This window comes from Hyperoodon ampullatus (genome assembly GCF_949752795.1).
Source record: "Hyperoodon ampullatus genome assembly, chromosome: 1".
In the NCBI taxonomy this organism is placed as follows: domain Eukaryota; kingdom Metazoa; phylum Chordata; class Mammalia; order Artiodactyla; family Ziphiidae; genus Hyperoodon; species Hyperoodon ampullatus.
The window spans coordinates 203,298,884-203,320,032 of record NC_136914.1 but is presented as its reverse complement, the minus strand read 5'-3'; the positions used below and the strand labels follow the sequence as shown (position 1 = coordinate 203,320,032).

The 21,149-nt window shown below is 38.0% G+C and overlaps 1 protein-coding gene across 3 annotated transcripts in view; it reads left to right on the top strand.

The window, feature by feature from the left end:
* NT5C2 (5'-nucleotidase, cytosolic II) overlaps positions 1-21,149 on the top strand; it is a gene marked incomplete at its 5' end in the record, with an annotated part of 76,616 nt that overhangs the window by 49,465 nt on the left and 6,002 nt on the right. For 2 of the 3 annotated variants that reach the window (XM_079696312.1, XM_079696310.1), the window contains 8 exons: positions 8,005-8,122; positions 9,192-9,287; positions 14,592-14,683; positions 14,852-14,909; positions 15,928-16,021; positions 16,668-16,721; positions 19,126-19,209; positions 20,229-20,270. In XM_079696312.1, the coding sequence (XP_079552438.1) occupies positions 8,005-8,122; positions 9,192-9,287; positions 14,592-14,683; positions 14,852-14,909; positions 15,928-16,021; positions 16,668-16,721; positions 19,126-19,209; positions 20,229-20,270 (638 nt within the window). Of the gene's footprint in view, positions 1-8,004; positions 8,123-9,191; positions 9,288-9,617; positions 9,642-14,591; positions 14,684-14,851; positions 14,910-15,927; positions 16,022-16,667; positions 16,722-19,125; positions 19,210-20,228; positions 20,271-21,149 lie in introns of all 3 variants that reach the window. The other variant, XM_079696311.1, reaches the window with a different exon arrangement.

The following is a 21,149-nucleotide window of genomic DNA, read 5'->3' as shown; positions in this document are numbered from 1 at the left end:
TCATTCAAATGTAAGCCAGATTTTTTGTGTGATTAAATGTCATGTAATATTAGTTGCATCAGTAAAATTACTAAAATGAATCTTTTTTGTTTTAACATCCCATGCCATTTTCAACATGGATAAACTTGTTTTCAAAATAGTCCTAACATAATAGCTATCTTTTTTTTTTTTTTTTTTTTTTTTTTTTTTGCGGTACGCAGGCCTCTCCCTGTTGTGGCCTCTCCCGTTGCGGAGCACAGGCTCCGGACACGCAGGCTCAGCAGCCATGGCTCACGGGCCCAGCCGCTCCGCGGCATGTGGGATCTTCCCGGACCGGGGCACGAGCCCGTGTCCCCTGCATCGGCAGGTGGACTCTCAACCACTGTGCCACCAGGGAAGCCCCATAATAGCTATCTTTGATTCATTATTTCTTTTCTGCTTACACATTCTCTGAATGTTTGCTTTATCATGGGGATAATGGCCACTGAGAACAAGACAAATGATAATAGAGTTAAGCTGTGTAGGGAAGATTTAGGTTAAACGTAATGGATAAAACCTGCTGGGTCAGGGAACTCTAATAGTCGGTTACCTAGGCAGATCATGAGGTGACTGTGATTCTTTAAATCACTGGGAACATTTGTTTGCTTTCACAGTCATATGAAAGATTCAGATAATTACAATTGTTATGGCATAATTGTTACAGCATTATGGTAGGGGACCAAATTAAGTGACTACATAACGGTTCCTTTATTTCCTAAATGTTTTTTATCCACCCCCTCAGTTTTTCCTTGAGATGAATAGAACAACATTATCTAGGATAATCTGTGGTTGTTGAAGAATGAATTTTTCCACCTGGATTTCCAATTCATTAAGTACTTAAATTCTATTTCTTTAAAACTTTTTGAGGAGGGGAATTCCCTGGCAGTCCAGTGGTTAGGACTCTGTGCTCTTACTGCTGAGGGCCTGGGTTCGATCCCTGGTCAGGGAAGTATCAATAAGATCCCACAAGCTGTGCGGCACAGCAAAAAAAAAAAAAAAAAGGCTCTTTGAAGAGGACAGTCAAACCATTTCAGTTAGATGGAGAACTTATGTGGAAGTATCTAATCTAAAGTATACACTAGAGGTTGCACACCAGTCGGCCATGGGCACACCTCAGACCACAGACCCATCGTTTGGCTCAAATAGAGTTTGTTGGTTTTTTAAATTGAGTCAGTAGTTAAAAGTTGGGAGATTCCAAGTATGAAAATCTGGGCTGGTTGTTATCACATAAATGGCAACAATTGGCTCTCATTCCCACCAGGGAGTCAGCTACATCTGACAGCTACTTCCCCCTTTAGGCCAAGACATGTACCAACACTTAGACCATTTCTCACATTAATTAACTTGCCTGACCCTGATAGAGGTGTTTGGAACATATTACCTGAATCTGAGTTTCAGAAAGTTTGGTAAACCTTATAGTACCTTGAGATGCTGGTTATAAAAATGAATTATCCATATAAGCCTGAGTAAATGATACATATATATATATATATTTAAAATAGACTTATTTATTTATTTTGTTTTTGGCTGTGTTGGGTCTTTGTTGCTGCACGAGGGCTTTCTCTAGCTGCGGCGAGCAGGGGCTACTCTTCATTGCAGTGCGCGGGCTTCTCATTGCATTGGCTTCTCATTGCAGAGCACGGGCTCTAGGCGTGCAGGCTTCAGTAGTTGTGGCACTCGGGCTCAGTAGTTGTGGCTCACGGGCTCTAGAGCGCAGGCTCAGTAGTTGTGGCACATGGGCTCAGTTGTTCCACGGCATGTGGGATCTTCCCGGACCAGGGCTTGAACCCATGTCCCCTCCATTGGCCGGCGGATTCTTAACCACTGCTCCACCAGGTAAGTCCCATACATGTTTTTTAAGAAGACTTCCTGGGCTGGGTTAATTGGCTCCGTTTCTGTCCCTCTGTACCTCCTTAGTCACATTGTATTGTGGATCTTCTAAAATTTATTATAAATATCTAATTGTATATCCCTGTAGCACACTACAAGCTCCTTCAGGCCAAAGACCATGAGTTATTTTGTTTTCTGTTCTTAGCATCTAGTACCTGTACACAGTAGGCATCCAAATGTCTGTTACATTATTCTAACTTTAGTACAGGCATTTGAGTGTGATGATCTGTTCTTATTTGGGGGAAAAATTATATACTAGCTATTTCTTTCTTTTTTTTAATTACAAGCAGCTTCTTTGGTTAAAGAGGATTTTTAAAGTTAATTTCAATAATTTTCAGTTTTCCGCATTTTAAGTTGAAAACAATAGCTGAAATACACATTCCTAGTAAGCATACAGGTTCTCAGAGGGAAAATTTTGAGTTAGGTAATTTTTTTCATTTTATTTTAAAATAAACATTCTTTTAATACTCTTGGTAATTTTTAAAACAAATCTTTTAATTACCATTTAATTTTGCTTTTGCAATAAATTGAGACTGGCAGTCTTTCAGACTCTACTTGTTTACTTATTTACATGTCTAGCCATGTGGGAGTTGGTTTTATTTTATATTACTGAAAATGTTGAATGGTATCTAGCTTTTTGTATTTTAGATAAATTAAAATAGAGGTAGTTTTTAGAATTTTTCAATATCTCTTTTTAGATCATTTACGATCTCTTAGGTTAGAGAGAAAATTTTTGACTATGTCTGTGATATTGTGTTGGGGTTTTCAAATAGTTGTGAAAAGTAGAAAAAGTCCTCTGGTGTCTGTTTATATCGGAATGGAAAGATTTAATTTAAAGTTTCCTTAATGAAAATGTGAATTATTATCTTTGCTAGTTACAGTCTCAGAGAGCTAAGATCACTTAGCCTAAATAAATAGAGAACATTGATGTTGATCGCATTCATAGAATAAAAGCAAATAACTATTCTTGAGTGGTTGGGCTGGATTTTTGCTTTTCATAGTGTGATTGGTAGTGCTGGTTTCTCCTAGTCGTAATGTTTTTAGAAATTTTCAACATTGTATTTAGTCATTTTTGCTCTTCCATTTAGTACCATCTCCCTTTCACAAAAAATCCAGAAGTTGGAGAAATCTAATGGTATGTTTTCAAAAACCTAAATGTCTCGAGGAAAAATGACTCCCTATAAAGTTAAACATAATTCATATCTTAAAAGTATCAATATCTTGGGCTTCCCTGGTGGCGCAGTGGTTGAGAGTCCGCCTGCCAATGCAGGGGACACGGGTTCGTGCCCTGGTCCAGGAAGATCCCACATGCCGCGGAGCAGCTGGGCCCGTGAGCCATGGCCGCTGAGCCTGCGCGTCTGGAGCCTGTGCTCCGCAACGGGAGAGGCCACAACAGTAAGAGGCCCGCGTACTGCAAAAAAAAAAAAAAAAAAAAAAAAAAAAGTATCAGTATCTTGAAAGGATTTATGTGTCTTCAAGTCAGTTATCTTACTAGACTAGGTAGTTTCTTTAACTTTATGAAAGTAGAGTAGTATGACTCCATTTACTGAGGGCAAATATACACTCACAGAATCAAAATAAAATTTTTACCCTCTATTTCATATTTAGACATCTGGTTAGATTTTTAGTAGGGTGACATTGGTTTTTATCTTTATCAAGAATACAAAATTAGGTGTTAGAAGGGTAGAAAAGTAGGTAGATAGGTACAGGTAGACTTAGTTTAAATGGGTACTTAAAAGCAAGATGAGACTGCTCAGGTTTATTCTTGCATCCTTTATTAGTCTGTTTCACTTACTATAGTTCAATTTTAAATGCTGTTTACCAGTTGCATTCAGTTTCTATCGTATAAACCTGAAATGTGCTAGAAAAAATAAACTAAGACAAAAGAAATTTATTTTTCTGTTTGTCTTTTGACTTAACATTTCAGGATCAGACTTGGCTTGTATTCCAGGCTCAGGGTACCGGAAAAGTTAAATAATGTATAATACTTAAGATTATCTTCAATACCCTTGTTTTGTTATGGCTAATTAGATGAATTTAAGTGATGGTCAGAGGCTTCTAAATAGGAGGCAGTAACTCCTATTAATACCAATTTCCAAATGGTATCTCTCTGTTCCAGCCCATCACAACAGTTTTAAAACCAGTTTTTGTTTTTGTTTTGTTTTGTTGCTTTGTTTTGTTTTTTAACAGGAGTGCCAGTGTAACTCCTTCAAGACTGGAGTGACACACTCTGCATCTGCATCTGCCTCATGTGAGTTCTCATTTTGGCAGCAGCATTCTGCTAGGCTGGAACCTCTGTAGAGGTTTGCCCTTCCTTTGTCTAATATAAACTACTACACAGTGTGTCTTGGTGGCAAAGATAAAAAGTGCATGAGAATTCCAGACTTCCCTGCAGAAAGTTTTCAGCTCACCTAAAGGGACTGTCTCCACTAATCCAGATTCTATCTTGTGTGAACAAAATCTACTCAAAACAGTGCACAACTTTCACCTCCACAACACGCAGTTGATATTTTTTGAAGAACTGTTTTTCCCTCGCGGATTAGGAAGTAAAGAATATCTTTAAATGCTCTCAGTAGCTTCAGCTTTCAAAGCTTTGGTTGTTCTCTTTATAGTCTGGTTACGTAACCTGAGAACACTGTGTGCTGCCCTGGTGCCTGAAGCAGTCCTCTTTTTTGGACTCTGGCCCTTAAAATAACCTCTTCCTTTGTCTTTGGATATTGGGTAAATTAGAATAGGCCTGAGAACCTTCTTGAAAAAGAAATAAGCAGTGAATGTGTGAGGCTGTGTTTACTCTTGAAGCTATTGGCAGTGTTTTGGAAAGTCAGTTGTGAGAACTGAGTTTGAAGCTCTGCATCATTTACTTGCCAGTTTTGCCAGACAAATTGAAATTAGAGCCTTTGCAGCTGTGGAGGGCATATAGAGCTCTAGTCTGAGGTGATATATATGATTCTGCACAGATGTCCAGGCTGGCTTTGAAGGGCCTGGTTGATTAAAAAAGAAATTTTGCTATCTATCTATCTATCTATCTATCTATCTATTTATTTAAGGCATGATGGTACTTTGTAGGGTTCAGGAATTGTCATTTTTACCACCAGGTCAGAACAACTTGTGATTATTCCCAAGGGACATCTAGATTCATGCTCTGTAGCTGCAATTCTGCTTCTCCAGCCCTGGTTGTACTGTAGGGTTCTCTAGCAGCTGATTTAATGACCTGGGAGTTCGTGTTACTGAAATGATTATCCAGGAAGCTTATGAGAAAATGTCAATACCTTGTAGGTCTTACTGATTAATATAGAGCTTAGTGAAATAGATAGTGTTGTCAGAGTGGAACTTGGACTCTCTTTGCTAAATCCATTCCCACCTGTGATTAGAGCAGTTTCTTTTGGACTAGTTGAAAGAAATTGGAGGGAGAGTAGTGTATTTCAACACCCAAGCTTAAATGTTGACGGACTACTTAATCTAGAAATTCATTTTTAACAGTGGCACTATATGCCACCACAAAAAGCTTTGGATGAGACTCAGGGAGACCGAAATTCTGGCTTCAGCTGATGTTTCTACATGCTGTGTAACTTCAAGTTAGCAAATGGGGAAAATACACTGTATTTTTTGGAAGCACCCTAAACTCATTGAGAGAAAGGAAATTTAAAGTATTTATTTCTGTAGGTGGAATTTCTAGAAAGTCATCTCAGTTGAACACTTGGAAGTTCTGCCTTGGAATAAACACAATGTGACAAGAGTATAGTGTTTTATTTTCTGTTATTCTATTCTTTATGGTGGCAAAATGGGGAATTGAGATCTCTGCCCTCACACATTTTTTTTCACCAAAAATTCTGAATAAATTGATTTGGGTTTCAATCTGAATTGCCTCATAGAAATAGATTTTAATCACTATTGCTCCATCACTTCCCTAACTAGGGAAAATTATTCATTTAGAGGCGAGCCTGGGTGGAGGGTGTTTAAGTTTTGTTTCTGTCTCCCATTCTTAAGGCATATCCAGCAAATTATCTTTCTGAAAAATTAATAATTGAAAACATTTTATATGGGCCAAATCCTATGAGAATGAATGTCAATGGATTATCCAAATTACTGAGCTATACTGGAATTTTGTTCCATTAAATATTGTTTGACGTAAGTGGGGCTTTGTTAGGACTGAGAAGTAATTTTTGTTTTATGAAAATTTTGTTAAAATGAAATTCACTTTCAATTGAGGTGGAAGCACGGGGTGGGGTGAGATATTCTTTTATACTCTCAAAATAATTCAAATTGACATCAATGGATACCAGACTTTCCTGGTTTTATGATAATACACCAGCTCTTATTCTGTTAGCATGTATGAATATATAGCACTTCCTTTACCACAGTGTACATCATTCAAATTTAAGAATTCCACACTTGAGGATTCAAAAAATTTTGTGGGCAGGAATGGGTGAGGATGGGGCTGGAATTGAGGGGAGGAGAAAAATATAGCCAGTTTTGAAAATGTTAGCCAGGGTTAGCATTAGCCTTAAATTATTATTACCCCTGAGACCACAGACGAAATGACAGCTTCTTTTGGCATTGTTCTGGTGAGATAAGACTTAAGCATCTCCTAAAGGACCTTAAAATTTTGAGGCTTATAAATATGACAAATGTTTATTAAAGGATTTTAAAATCTCACCTTGTTTTTTTAAATTTCAGTTTAATTAAAAAGAATAGATAATACATTAATATGTTACAAGTTTTAAAGGTACAGAAGAAGGTACATGAAAGTCTTCTTCCTTCCCCTATCTCTTAGTCACTCAGTTCCCTTCTGTGGAGGAAACCACTATTGCTGTTTTCTTTTATGTATTTCCAGAAATATTCTAAAGGATTGTTTTTGGAAAGGGAAAGTTGAATCATACTCATTAAAACATTAGCACTAACTTGGATAGGCAGACTAATTGCAATGAAGAATCAGTTTGAGCCATAGGCTATATATGTTAATTATAGGTAGAACTATAATAATAATAATAGTTTAATTATTATGAGACAAAAGAATAGGATGTTTGGGGGTGTTTTTTAATCCTCATTTGGCATTTAGCAAGATTGCAGGTCTTTTTATTTTTATTTTTAATATGGCTTACCCACCCTAGAGACTGATGGATGGTTGCCTACCTACATCTTTCATTTGGAAGAAACCTGTTTAAAGGAGCAACATTTTCTTTATACTAAACTGCAATAATGATTCTGAAAAGATTTTTCGTTATAGAAAACTTCAGACATATAATATTAGAGAGAAAGCCCCATATTCCAAAATCCATTTTATTTCCCCTGTAAAAAACTCATTATTCTTCTTCGGCAGATAAGGAGGTATATATATTTTATATATATACTTGCACGTACTCATTCTTCCATAATCAGATCTAATAAAATGAGTTATAATTCTTCAATGTCTAATTCCCAATTCATATCCAGATTTTCCTATCTCAGACATGTCTTCTTATGGTTGTTTTAGCACTAATAATTTGCAAAATGCAATTTTGATGGCTATGACATTGTCAGGGCTGATAAAGAAAACAAGTAAATCCTAACAAATGGAATCATGCTGATTGGAGAAGGAGTTTAAGTAACTACTAAGCCAGATAGGAATTCTAAAAATAGACTGCTCTTTAAAAAAAAGAAAAAAACAACAACTAATTTTGAAGGATTCCTACACCAATCATGCACAACAGTGAGGACTTCAACATACATAGACCTATCTAGTTTTACATTAATTATATTCTCATGGTTAATATCACAGCTGTGCATATTACATTATCCCGCCTGCCTTTAGATTGTGGGCATGAAAGAATAAAGAGGAAATAATTTGGGGATTAGGTTTCCTAAGAATGAAGGAACTCTTCTGAAATGCCTGATAATTCATCTTGTTGCTGCTCCTCCTACTATAATATGACCTATTTCCACAGACTGACAGTTGAGTTCTGTGATTACTCAGGGTGGTACAAAACATGGAGTTTGAAGGAAACGAAGAAAAATGGCAGATTTAGGAGGAGAGAGGAATTGGGAAAGTAGAAATTCGCTCATTTGCCTTCTATTTTAAGTGGCTATTCTTTTAATGAGAACCTCCTCTTTGTGCAGTGTACAAGTCCCCGGAGTATGAGTCCCTTGGCTTTGAGCTTACCGTGGAGAGATTAGTTTCTATTGGCTATCCTCAGGAGCTGCTCAGCTTTGCATATGATTCTACATTCCCTACCAGGTAATATTTCAGGATTATTTTTGGATTAAGACTCCTCCTTCTGTCCCCCAAATTAATAATTCCAAATGCATCCTCAACCAAAAAACTTCCCCCAGACAAACAAAAAACCAACAAAGCATCAAAAGATTCTTTGGGGTTTTTTTGTGTTTTTTGTTTGTTTTTGGTTGGTGTTGATTCTGAAATGACCATGAAACCTTTCATGTACACCATATATTTTGTGTTCCTGACTTGAACTTTGAACTTAGTTTATTATTAAAGAAGATCCATTTATGAGAAAGAAGAGGGATTATTAAAATTGATGGGCAGTAATCGCAGGTGTCCTTCTCTTACGCTATTGGAGAGTGGTTACATGTTTTGCTAATATATATTTAACTTGGTAATCAGGAGGCTTCTTGGCAGTTTGCATTCCTAGATTTGATAAGAAAGATTTGACATTAAGAAAGATGATGCTGTGACTTCCCTGGCGGTCCAGTGGTTGGGACTTCGCCTTCCAATGCAGGGGGTGTGGGTTTGATCCCTGGTCGGGGAGCTAAGATACCACATGCCTCATGGCCAAAAAAACAAAACATAAAACAGAAGCAATATTGTAACAAATTCAATAGAAGACTTTAAAATTGGTCCACACCAAAAAACTCTTTTAAAAAAAAAGAAAGATGATGCTTATTTTGAGATGCCATCATATATGTCCCATATACAACATGTAACAGAGGGAAATATAAGGCAGCTCAGTTGTCCAAGGAAATTAAGAGAGACTCTGTTTTAGGATAGAACCAGCTGTATTAAGAGGAACTATTGTTTATACCTTGTTTGATTAAGCTCTTATTTCTCACATAAAACAGTTGTGATTATTTATCTGGACAGAGTAAATATTTGTTAGTTGTTCTGAGATTTGTTTTTAAGACTTTATTCACTCACTTTAGCCTCTAGAGTTATATTGTTTGGGGACATACTTGAGCTGCCATAAAACCTGAATAAGGTGAGGGTTGGTTTGTGGTGATGGAGTAAATACTCCATTAGATAATTGCCTTTATTACTTTGCATGATTGGTGATGTCTTCATTTTTACATAGGGGACTTGTCTTTGATACACTATACGGAAATCTTTTGAAAGTTGATGCCTATGGAAACCTCTTGGTCTGTGCACATGGATTTAACTTCATAAGGGGGTGAGTTCAAAGAACCTTTAACCTCTTTCTCGTGTTTCTGTAGTCAAACAATATGAAGATGATATTGTCTCCCCAAATACAATATATTTTCCTATTCCCTCATCATTAAAGATCAATTCCTTTACATAAGGATACTTAAAAATTATTTATTAGGCGGTGAGGACCCAAACTGACTTATAAATATAGTTAGCAGTTACATTTTGTTTAAATTAGTGCCTTCTAATTATATAGCATACGACAAAGCTAATCTTGAAACTTGCCCAAAAAGAACTGTAGTGGCTTTGACTTATTTGAAATTCTAAGATTTTTATTTTCTCCTTTGTAATACAGTTCTCAGGTAGCTGCTCAGAAGAGGTATGTATGTAAAAGTGCTTTGAAAAATTTGAAACTACAGCAATGTAAATGACTGAGATTTTTAACAACTAATACATTATTTTTTATATTACAATGAGTACCTTCAGGTATTTGATCATGTGGTTAAAAATTTTTAAAACATGGGGTTAAAAATGAATACAGAGTGACACTATTTAAAACAAATAAGGATACATTTTATTTTCATAATTAGAATATTTCCACTATTCTTACTAATTTGGACTTTTCACCCCAGTAATAAACAGCAGATAAAATTTAGTATCTAGTGTTTTTTTTGTGAAACATCTCAATTTTTTCTTTAAAAATCACAGTGCCACAATATGACAGTTTCTATAATTGTGGCTTTACAATTACAGTATATATTTTCTCTACTGTTATATTACCTAATTTACTACTGACACTGTATTAGGATCACAGCAACTCTTAAAATCAAAATGGGTTAAGTGTCAGTCTGTTATTTATTTTCAATAGCAAAGTAGTAAAAACCACAGTCTACAATGAAGTTGTTAAAGAGACAGTGTCTTTTTGGTAAGTACATTTTGTGATAAGAGACACAAACTAACAGAAACTGTACCAGAGTTTCCTTTAAATCTGAGGTCACAGCAATGCCCTATTTGGAATTGAATCATATGTTACAAGACTCTTCAGCTGGCGTTACACAGGCTAAACAATTTTCAAGTGTACATAGTGAGAACAGTATGAAGTGAACACCCTACCTTGACACATCTGGTTAGGCCAGTGGTTATATCTATCTTCCTTTCACTGTTCCTCTCGTGAGGGGTTTGTTCAAGTTCATGAATATCAAAAGGCAGGATTTAGAATGTGAAGTGACTGCAAATAGTACTAAAAACCCAAGCTATTTTATGTATAGATATTGTCACTACAATTCAGAATCCCAGTGGTGATGAACCAAGGTTCTATTTATGAACGTCTGAAATGGACTTTTGTGTTACTGGGTAGGGGTGTAGTCAGAGAAGAAAAGGAAGAGAAGAAATTCTATATATTAGTACTACAATTAGATTTACTAACTCAAGATCTATAGACCTCCTTTCTTCCCCCGCAAATAAGCCAATAAAGTTTCCAAATAGCTCCTTTGGAAATACATTTAATATTGTTGCAGAAATAAGTCATTTATGATTAAATGCAGACTCATTCAAACAGTACTTGGCACTGTACAGTCTTTAGAGTTAAAAAAAAAAAAAAAAAAAAGTCCATGGAGAAGGACAGAATGAAGGTGGAGGGAAAGGAAGATAATTATTGAAGTATAGTGGTGGACAAGGTTGGAAGGAAAATTAGGGCTCCAGCAAGCATCCCCTTATCTGCCTTGCCAATTGAGTTGGAGCCTCTTTTCAGACAATGGTAAAGGCTTTTAAAGCTTTAGACTAGGATAATATTAAGATCAAGTCTTTATTCTGTGGGTCACAGATAGTTAGCAGTACTGTAGTATAACCGTCTTCTTCCCAACTCCAAGTCTAGCATCCCTTCCTTTATGATACATTACCTCCCCATGAATTAATTTTTTTTTAACTGTATACTAGCATGACTTGACACTTAATTTAAACAAAATGTAGGGAATTCCCTGGCGGTCCAGTGGTTAGGACTCCGTACTTTCACTGCCAAGGGTGCAGGTTCTATCCCTGGTCGGGGAACTAAGGTCCTGCAAGCTGTGAGGCGCGGCCAAACGTTTAAAAAAACAAAAAGTAAAACAAATATAGTAGGGGCTTCCCCGGTGGCGCAGTGGTTAAGAATCCACCTGCCAATCCAGGGGACATGGGTTCAAGCCCTGGTCCAGGAAGATCCCACATGCCACGGAGTAACTAAGCCCGTGCACCACAACTACTGAGCCTGCGCTCTAGAGCCCGCGAGCTACAACTACTGAAGCCCGCGTGCCTAGAGCCCATGCTCTGCAACGAGAAGCCACTGCAATGAGAAGCCCGCGCACTGCAATGAGGAGTAGCCCCTGCTTGCTGCAACTAGAGAAAGCCCGTGTGCAGCAACGAAGACCCAACGCAGCCAAAAATAAAATTTAAGAAAGAACAAAAACAACCCAAAAAAACAAATATAGTAAACAAAATGTAATCACTAACTGTATTTATAAGTCTGTTTGGGTTCTAATTGCCTAATAAATAACTATATTTAGGTAAAGGAATTATTCTTTAATGATGAAAATGTCATCTTACTAAACCTGACTGAGGAAAGCGTATCATTACTATTCCCTTCTGCCTTAATTTTCATTATAGAAAATCTTGGAAGGCTAGAAGATACGCTATTCCATAAAGTTATTCTTTATTGGGAACACTTATTTCAGAAGGGTGACTAAGACAGGGAGCTAATGTGATTTTATATCCCTAACTAGAGTTTATGCCATTTGTAGTTAACAAACACAAGCAGGAATTTACCCAAGTTATTCTGAGTATGAACTTTAAATTTGGTGTCCTTTTTTCAAAATAGTTAATCTTCATATTTTACTGTGAGGACTGTGCATTTTTATATTTTAGTTTTTCTCCCTTTTTGTTTCTCTGTAATATGTATATATTTTAAACATCTTTATTGGAGTATAATTGCTTTACAATGGTGTGTTAGTTTCTGCTTTATAACAAAGTGAATCAGCTATACATATACATATACCCCCATATCTCCTCCCTCTTGCGTCTCCCTCCCACCCTCCCTATCCCACCCTTATATATACTCTCTGTAATATTTTTATACTATTAATACTATCCCCTTCCTCTTGTTGCAGTGTTTTATTTCACTCTTCAAGGTTCTCATGCATCTCTAACTTCTGTTTTTTTCACTGGCATTTTCTTTTAAACTCTGAATATCCTCCGTGGATCTAGTCTCAGTCTGCTCTTCTTTCTCTGCACTCTTAAGTGGCCTCTTCTCCTCTAATAGTCTTCCTGACTTCATTTATTACCTGTGCAGAGATGATCCCAGCTATCTCTCAAGTTTGAATCTCTATTTTAAGTTCTTGACCTTTGTTTCTAATTGCCTGTAAAAATGTTTACTTTTAGATTAACATATCCAAAATAGAATTCCTCTTATATCTACTTTTTATCTAGTTTTCATGATTCTGTTTATGGTACCACCACCCTCTCAGAGACACCTTAGTGTGAGCAGCATCATCTTTGGCTCTTAGGTTCCTCATCTACCACATCCGATAAGTTACCTCGTCTTGTTCATTTTACCTTGGCAATCTCTCTTGAATAATTCTCTTTAATTTCCTTTGCACCCACTCTAGGACATGCCCCTCCTGCTCTCAACTGTACTACTACAGTAATCCCCTGATTTCCCAGGCCTCTGTCTCTGTGTCAGTTAGTTTTTGCTGCATAATAAAGTACTTCAAAACTTAGTGGCTTAAAACAATGGCCATTTGATTTAGCTCAAAATTCTGAGAGTCAGCTGGGCAATTCTGGGATTGTTCAGCTGATTTAGAATGGCCTCACTCACATGTCTGGCAGTTGGCAGCCTGTTGACTGGGGCACCTCATTTCTGCATGTAACCTTTTATCCTCCAGCAGGTTATCTCACTCTCATTCACATAGCAGTCTCAGAGTTCCAAGTGCAGCAAGAGTAGGAAAGCCCCAATACACAAGTGTTTTCCAAGTCTCTGCTTGGATCCCATTTGCTGCCATTCAAGCCTGTATTCAAGAATGGAGAAACAGACTGAGCCTCTTAATAAGAAAAACTGCAAAGTCACATTACAAAAGGATAGGAAGAATTTGTAGCCATTTTTGCAACACATCACATTTCTTCCTTGGTTTTATCCTAAAACTCCTACTAATTTAATATTTTACAATTCAGCTCTGATGGTTTTATCCTTCTGCTTAAAAACTGTTGGTGGGGACTTCCCTGGTGGCGCAGTGGTTAAGAATCGCCTACCAGTGCAGGGGACACGGGTTTGAGCCCTGGTCCAGGAAGATCCCACATGCTGCGGAGCAGCTACGCCATGCGCCACAGCTACTGAGCCTGCACTCTAGAGCCCGTGAGCCACAACTACTGAGCCTGCGTGCCACAACTACTGAAGCCCGCACGCCTGGAGTCCGTGCTCTGCAACAAGAGAAGCCACCACAATGAGAAGCCCACGCACTGCAACGAAGAGTAGCCCCCACTCGCGGCAACTAGAGAAAAGCCTGCAGGCAGCAACAAAGACCCAATGCAGCCAAAAAAAAAACCCCAAAACTGTCAGTGGCACTGTTGCCCCTGAATGAAGTATAAAAACAATAGCATAATTGCCTCAATTCGACTTTCTAGCTTTATTTTTCTCTGTTCCCTTTTCTCAGACTAGTTTCTGGATTCGTCTATCTAGCTTTCAAGGGCCAGCTCATATGCTACCATTTTCATGAATTCTTCCAAGATTTTCCTCTCCACATTCCCACATTCACTTCTCTCTACCCCTTAAGTTGGAGTGGTCTCCCCTGCTTCGGTTTTCTCATAGCTCCTCGCACCTTGCTTGTAGTTGTGATTTTTTTACCTTGCTGTAATTATCTGTGTATGTGACTCACCTCCCTTACCAGACTGAGAACTTTTTAGGGGCTGGAACCAAGCTTCTTCCCTTTCAGAGCTACCCATGTGTTTTTTGGGTTTTTTACATATTTATTTATTTATTTTTTTGGTTGCGCCAGGTCTTGGTTGCAGCACAGGGACTCCTTAGTTGCAGCTCCAGGGCTCCTTAGTTGTGGCATGCAAACCCTTACTTAGTTGCGGTGTGCACGTGGAATCTAGTTCCCCGACCAGGGATAGAACCCAGGCACCCTGTATTGGGAGCACGGAGTCCTGTCCACCGCGCCACCAGGGAAGTCCTGCCATGTGTATTATTTGGAACCCTGCCTTGCACATAGCCACCAAAATATCTGAATAAATTTTTGAATGATGAATATGTCTCAGTTATAATGTTATTTTTGAATGTCAGTTAATTTAAAATTTTTTCTTTCAGACCAGAAACTAGAGAGCAGTATCCAAATAAATTTATTCAGCGAGATGACACTGAAAGATTTTACATTCTGAACACACTGTTCAACCTACCAGGTAGACTCATTCTATGCTTATATATTATATATTCTATGCTTATTCTATGCTTATATATATTGATGCCTTCCCTTCTTTCCATGATCGTTTGTCTTTGCGCAAGGACATAATGAAACAAATTTCATTATCTCACTTCTAGCTTATGAATATCTATTCTTCATTTTTCAGAGACCTACCTGTTGGCCTGCCTAGTAGATTTTTTTACTAATTGTCCCAGATATACCAGGTATGTATATACTATAATTTTCTTTTTCCAATTGATTTTAAAAAAAATTAATGTACAGGGTTTTAGAGAACTGGCCACTGCAGGTCTTTTCTGCTTTTCTGAAGTGAATTTAGTGCTAGTGAAAGATGCCACATTGCCAGCCTGAGAGATGGGACAGCACCAGCAGCTCCATGCAGGCTCTCACCTCCCACACGGCCCTCTCCTTGCCAGTGTGCTGCAGCCATGTTTGGAAGGGACCACTTCTGATTGGCTTCTCCTGGGAATGAAGACGGCCAGCAGAGGTGCTAATTGTGACAACTGAGTGGGAGGTTTGTGTGATGATTATCTGTCCAAGCAGAATTGCACTAAAACCCCCCAACTCATTTCACAGCAGCTACCCAGGAGCCATTCAGGGATGGTAATTTAGTTTCATTCCCAGGCCCAGCAAGATTTAATTAGGTAGTAAATACTGTTTATCCTCCCTGAAGTAAAATTTTGCTTAAGTCTTAAAAAAGTTATCCTTTCCTTTCTAGGGAGAATTGTAAGTTCAGCCGTATGTGCCAGAGTTTGCTAACTTCTTATCCTCTTTAGGCCTTATCCACTTCAAGGCACTAAATTTGGTGGAGCACTAAGTCACTAAGATAAACAGAAAATAGACAATACCTTAGTACCTAGAGACAATGTCAGAAAAGTGAGGGTGGAGAGAACCTTAATTACCAATTTTAAATGTTTCTTTGATGGGAACCTGTTTCTTAAAAGTGATAAAGGACCTGATATTTTTGGAACTGGCCTTTTAGCTTCCATTCAGTATATTCTTCTACCACTTTGTATCTGTTCACAGTTATTGTATTCCATTGAACACTGTAGTCATCTCTGGTGGTCAAAATGGGTTTTCATTAGGGAGTAATTATTTTCCAAATTAGCCACACGGCCTTTATTATGTGACAGTGGAACCTTTGGGTCCCCTGGGCAATGTTTGATATTCATTTTATTTACCCTCTTTTGGATTCCCTGTCATGTTCTTTTTATCTTTCTGTAGCTGTGAAACCGGATTTAAAGATGGGGACCTCTTCATGTCTTACCGGAGTATGTTCCAGGATGTAAGAGATGCAGTTGACTGGGTTCATTACAAGGTACCTAGGAGCTGCTGCTTCACCTGCTCACTGCCTGGCATGTGTTTTTTATGGTCTGACATTAACTTTCCAAGTGCAAATAGAGCAGAATTGTTCATCTGTTAAAAAAAAGGGGGTGGGGGGATCTGCCTCTGGTGATAGCTGTCTAGAATACCTCTGTCCTTGTCTTTGGCTGTCCTGCTTACAGAGGTAATGCCGGTCTTTCCTCAGTGGTGGTGCTTGGCTTCTAGATCTTATTTCAGTTTGCATTTCCCAAACTTACTGGAAGAGATTTTAGCATTAGGATTATACTTACCATATCCTTTCAGGATGACTATGGTCCATTTGTTTTTTCCAAATACCTCCCACTTGGCCAATAACATTAACTAAGTAATATTATGTTTACATTTATTATAAATTGTGCTGAATAAAATATGAAATGCCTTTTGATTTCTGGTTTAAAATAAAAATAGTTTTATATTTTAAATACATTTTGGAGGTGGAGTTGCAGCACATCACATCTGCCACTTTATCCTGGCCTTGTTTAGTTTATCTCCTTTTCTGGAAATACTTAAGAAATGCATTTAGGCTGACAGTAGTCACAGTTTTTATAATAAACTTAAAAATTGATTTTGTTCTCTTCTTCCTTCCTTTTTTCTTTCTCTAGGGTTCCCTTAAGGAAAAGACAGTTGAAAATCTTGAGAAGTATGTAGTCAAAGATGTAAGTAATAAAGGGAAAAATAGATCTGCATGATAGCTTCCTTTACCTATTAGGGAAATTAATAACAAGCTTATTTATAATGAAGTGGACAAGAGAAGATACTTCTCTGTCATGGTAGTTTAACACACTCCGAGTATAACCACCAAGAGTTTTCAGCCGGAGCATGGGTTTTAGTTTTTCTTGTTTGTTATTAGGCAAGAAGACCCAGTATTTCATTTGTCCTTTTAGCTCTAATTACAATAACAGCAGCTAGAGTGGTTACTTTGCGCACATCACTGTGCTAAGTGATTACATTCATTATCCCATTTAATCTTCCATATAACTGTGAGTTAGTTACTGTTACCTCTGCTTTATAGATGAAGAAACTGGGGACTTAAATAACAGTTAATAAGTAGTAAAGCCAAAATCACACCTAAATATATCCTGAATCATAACCACAGGGCTAGATCATCTAAAAAATGTACATATGGGGCTTCCCTGGTGACGCAGTGGTTGAGAGTCCGCCTGCCGATGCAGGGGACACGGGTTCGTGCCCCGGTCTGGGAAGATCCCACATGCCGCGGAGCGGCTGGGCCCGTGAGCCATGGCCGCTGAGCCTGCGCGTCTGGAGCCTGTGCTCCGCAATGGGAGAGGCCACAACAGTGAGAGGCCCGCGTACTGCAAAAAAAAAAAAAAAAAAAAAAAAGTACATATGTGTGACTATTATTTAAATTGTCTTTAACCTATAAACAGGGAATAATGAGGAAAGCTTTAAAATACTTAAAATGACATTAGTGGAAAACCTAATAAAAATTTTAAATATCTGTAGTTTAGTTAAAAGCATTGTGCCAATGTTAATTTCTTAGTTTTGATCATTATACTGGGGTTAAGATGTTAATATTAAGGGAAGCTGGATAAAGAATATATAGAAACCCTCTACTGTTTTCACAACTTTTCTGTAAGTCTGAAATTATTTCAAAATAAAAAGTACACACAGACGCACACAGCACTGAGATGAGATACTTCTTCCTTTTCTTACAGAGTAAAAGTAGAATGCAATTATTTTCTCAAAGTTCTTTGGTAAAGATTTCTTATTGTTTTCATTCTTTGTACCTCCTATTTCCCGTCCACTCCCACTCCCATGATTGTTGTTTCAAGAAAGAACACTGAGGGGTTCAGGAAGATTTAAGTGAAGGAAGCTATTTACTGTGAGAGAAGGAAAGGCTGTTTTTCTTTCTGGTCACATCAGGAGTTAGAATTTCCTCATGTATCTGCAGGTGGGTCTGGACATTTCTAGGTTGCATCATGACACAACATGTCATTTCTGCAAGGTATTTCATAAAATAAAAGTATACACAGTGAAGCTGTATCTAATACTCTCCATAGAGTATTTAGCTGATGATGTTTAAAAATCAGCTTCTCCTCATCTCTAACACACTTAATTCACTTACTTTTAGAGATTACGAGGTAATTTAAACTCTTTCCTGAGGCAGACATAATGAGGAAGCTAGAGATATGGTGGTTTTTTTGTGTGTGTGTGTGTGTGTGGTACGCGGGCCACTCACTGTTGTGGCCACTCGCGTTGCGGAGCACAGGCTCCGGACGCGCAGGCTCAGCAGCCATGGCTCACGGGCCCAGCTGCTCCGCGGCATGTGGGATCTTCCCGGACCGGGGCACGAACCCGTGTCCCCTGCATCGGCAGGCGGACTCTCAACCACTGCGCCACCAGGGAAGCCCTAGAGATATGTTCTTAATAGGCATATAATCATTTATATATTTTATATATAAATCTATTATATATACACCATGTATATACTACATCTATGATACTTAATTCATGCATAGTGACAATGTGGTCTTCTAAATGCAAAATTCTGAAACCAACCAACCATCCCTTAAAGGGCATCCCCTATTCCTATTTCCGTGGACAAAAGTCCAGTGTCTAACTACTCCACAGTGTAAATGAATATATACAGATGGTCCCCAACTTAAGAGTTTTTGACTTTACGATGGTGTGAAAGCAATACACATTCAGTAGAAACTGTATGTGGAATTTTGAATTTTGATCTTTTCCCAGGCTAGTGATATGCCCTACGATACTCTCGTGATGCTGGGCAGCAGCAGTGAGCTACAGCTCCCAGTCAGCCATGCGATCACAGGGGTAGACAACTGATAACATCCATTCTACTTTTCACTTTCAGTACAGTATTCAATAAATTACATGAGATATTCAACCACTTTATTATAAAATAGGCTTTGTGTTCGATGATTTTGCCCAGCTGTAGGCCAGTGTATGTTCTCAGCACGTTTAAGGTAGGCTTGGCTAGCTGTCATGTTTGGTGTATTATCAGGACATAACCCCAACATAAGTGGAGGAATATCTGTGTGTTTTAGTGTTTCGCTCATCATCATAATTATATTTCAGGGAAAACTGCCTTTGCTTCTAAGCCGGATGAAGGAAGTAGGGAAAGTATTTCTTGCCACCAACAGTGACTATAAATACACAGACGTAAGTGCTTAATATTCATATTTGTTTATTTATACAAAGGAATTATTTTGGACTAAAGAACTGTGACTATAATGAGGAAGATAGTTTATTAAGTGAGGGTATTTTATTGCCATTTCATTTTGAAAGCAGAATGAAAAAAGCAAAAATATATAACATACATCAGAGTGGTTCTCAAATTTTTCTAAATATTTCTTTTGACTATTTTCCCTGATTACAATTGGCTACTTGAAGGTTTTCTCTTAGGGGTTATTTAAAACATTTGTGCTGATTCAAATGTCTTCGTTGTCTCTTTGTGCTTCATTTCTAAAACTTGAGAAGTTACACCCTTTCTTATTGCGCATGTGTACATATGTGCCCTCCCTGCTGTTGGGAGCCAGACAGAAATAGATGGTGCTAAGGTGTTTTGACTCTTAGCCATCAAAATTTACTACCTCTTAACTTAAAAAAAATTTTTGCCATGATTAAAGCATATAGAAAGGATGATTTAACTCCTTATCATGTTACTTTTGCTAAGACAGTTACAAGTTCCCAGTACTAGCAAGAAGCTCAGCACTCCCCAGTCCTCTTTATGTAAAATGTTGATTTAGAAATTTGGTGATTTGGAGTAAGCAAGTAAGTTGGCTTGGTTGGTCTAGGAGCAGTAGTAAGAGGGCCAAGGTATATTTCCACGTGAGTCATTAGTTATCTCTACACCCTTATCTCAGATACCCCTTACCTCCAAATATGTGTTCCAGTCCACTAGAAGAACTGGATAGGAATATATGGATGTGAATCTGTACAAAAAAAATCTAGAAGTCTGTGTTCTACTGAGAATGTCAGCTTGCGTTTGTTTGCTATGATGAAGCATTCATTTCTGGCTTCCACTGCCATGATTTCATAAACTTTAGAGGAAACAAGAATGATGAATCTTGTATTGAAAAAGACATGTCTTATAAAAAGCTTGTGTGTGATTTATTTAGGTGTCATATATCTCTTGCAGAAGTAGTATATGGACCTTATGTTGGATTTTTTTTTTCCAGAAAATTATGACTTACCTGTTTGATTTCCCACATGGCCCCAAGGTACTCTATGTAACTTAATAGACTGTTGCTTTAGTAACAATGAATGCATTTAATATCCTGGAATGTTGAGGGTAAGGAATTGGTCAGAAGCCATTCAGAAATCTTCATTAATATTAGAAGTAATGTCGGGCTTCCCTGGTGGCACAGTGGTTAAGAATCCGCCTGCCAATGCAGGGGACACAGGTTCGAGCCCTGGCCTGGGAAGATCCCACATGCCGCGGAGCAGCTAAGCCCGTGTGCCACAACTACTGAGCCTGCGCTCTAGAGCCCGTGTGCCACAACTACTGAAGCCCGCGCGCCTAGAGCCCATGCTCCGCAACAAGAGAAGCCACGGCAATGAGAAGCCCATGCACCACAGCAAAGAGTAGCCCCCTCTTCCCGCAACTAGAGAAAGCCTGTGCACAGCACTGAAGACCCAGTGCAGCCAAAAATAAATAAATACATAAGTAAATAAATAAATTAATAAATATTTTTTAAAAAGTAGTAGTAATGCCAGGAGTTAGTGTAATTTAAAGTTGCTAGCAGTTTGAAAACTTGGTAGACAGAAATAAGAGCGATTCATGTGGTATTTAGTAGGATGAGATCAGAATAATTTTATGCCCAAGAAATTTTATACAGAATTGTTACATTTGTGTGGCAAATAAAGGAATTTTCAGGTTGAAGAAGATAATGTAATTAAAAGAAACAGAGAAAATGTATATATTCTTGCCAACGTCTAGATTCTGCCGTTAGTTATTGCTGAGTTCTGTGCCAAAAGAACAGCTAACCTTGATACTTAGCAGAGAGGTCTTCATTCCTGTAGTGTGGCCATATTTAGATTTAAGGAATACTCATTGCGATTTAGTCACTAAGCTTCTTCGAATAAATGTCATAAATAAC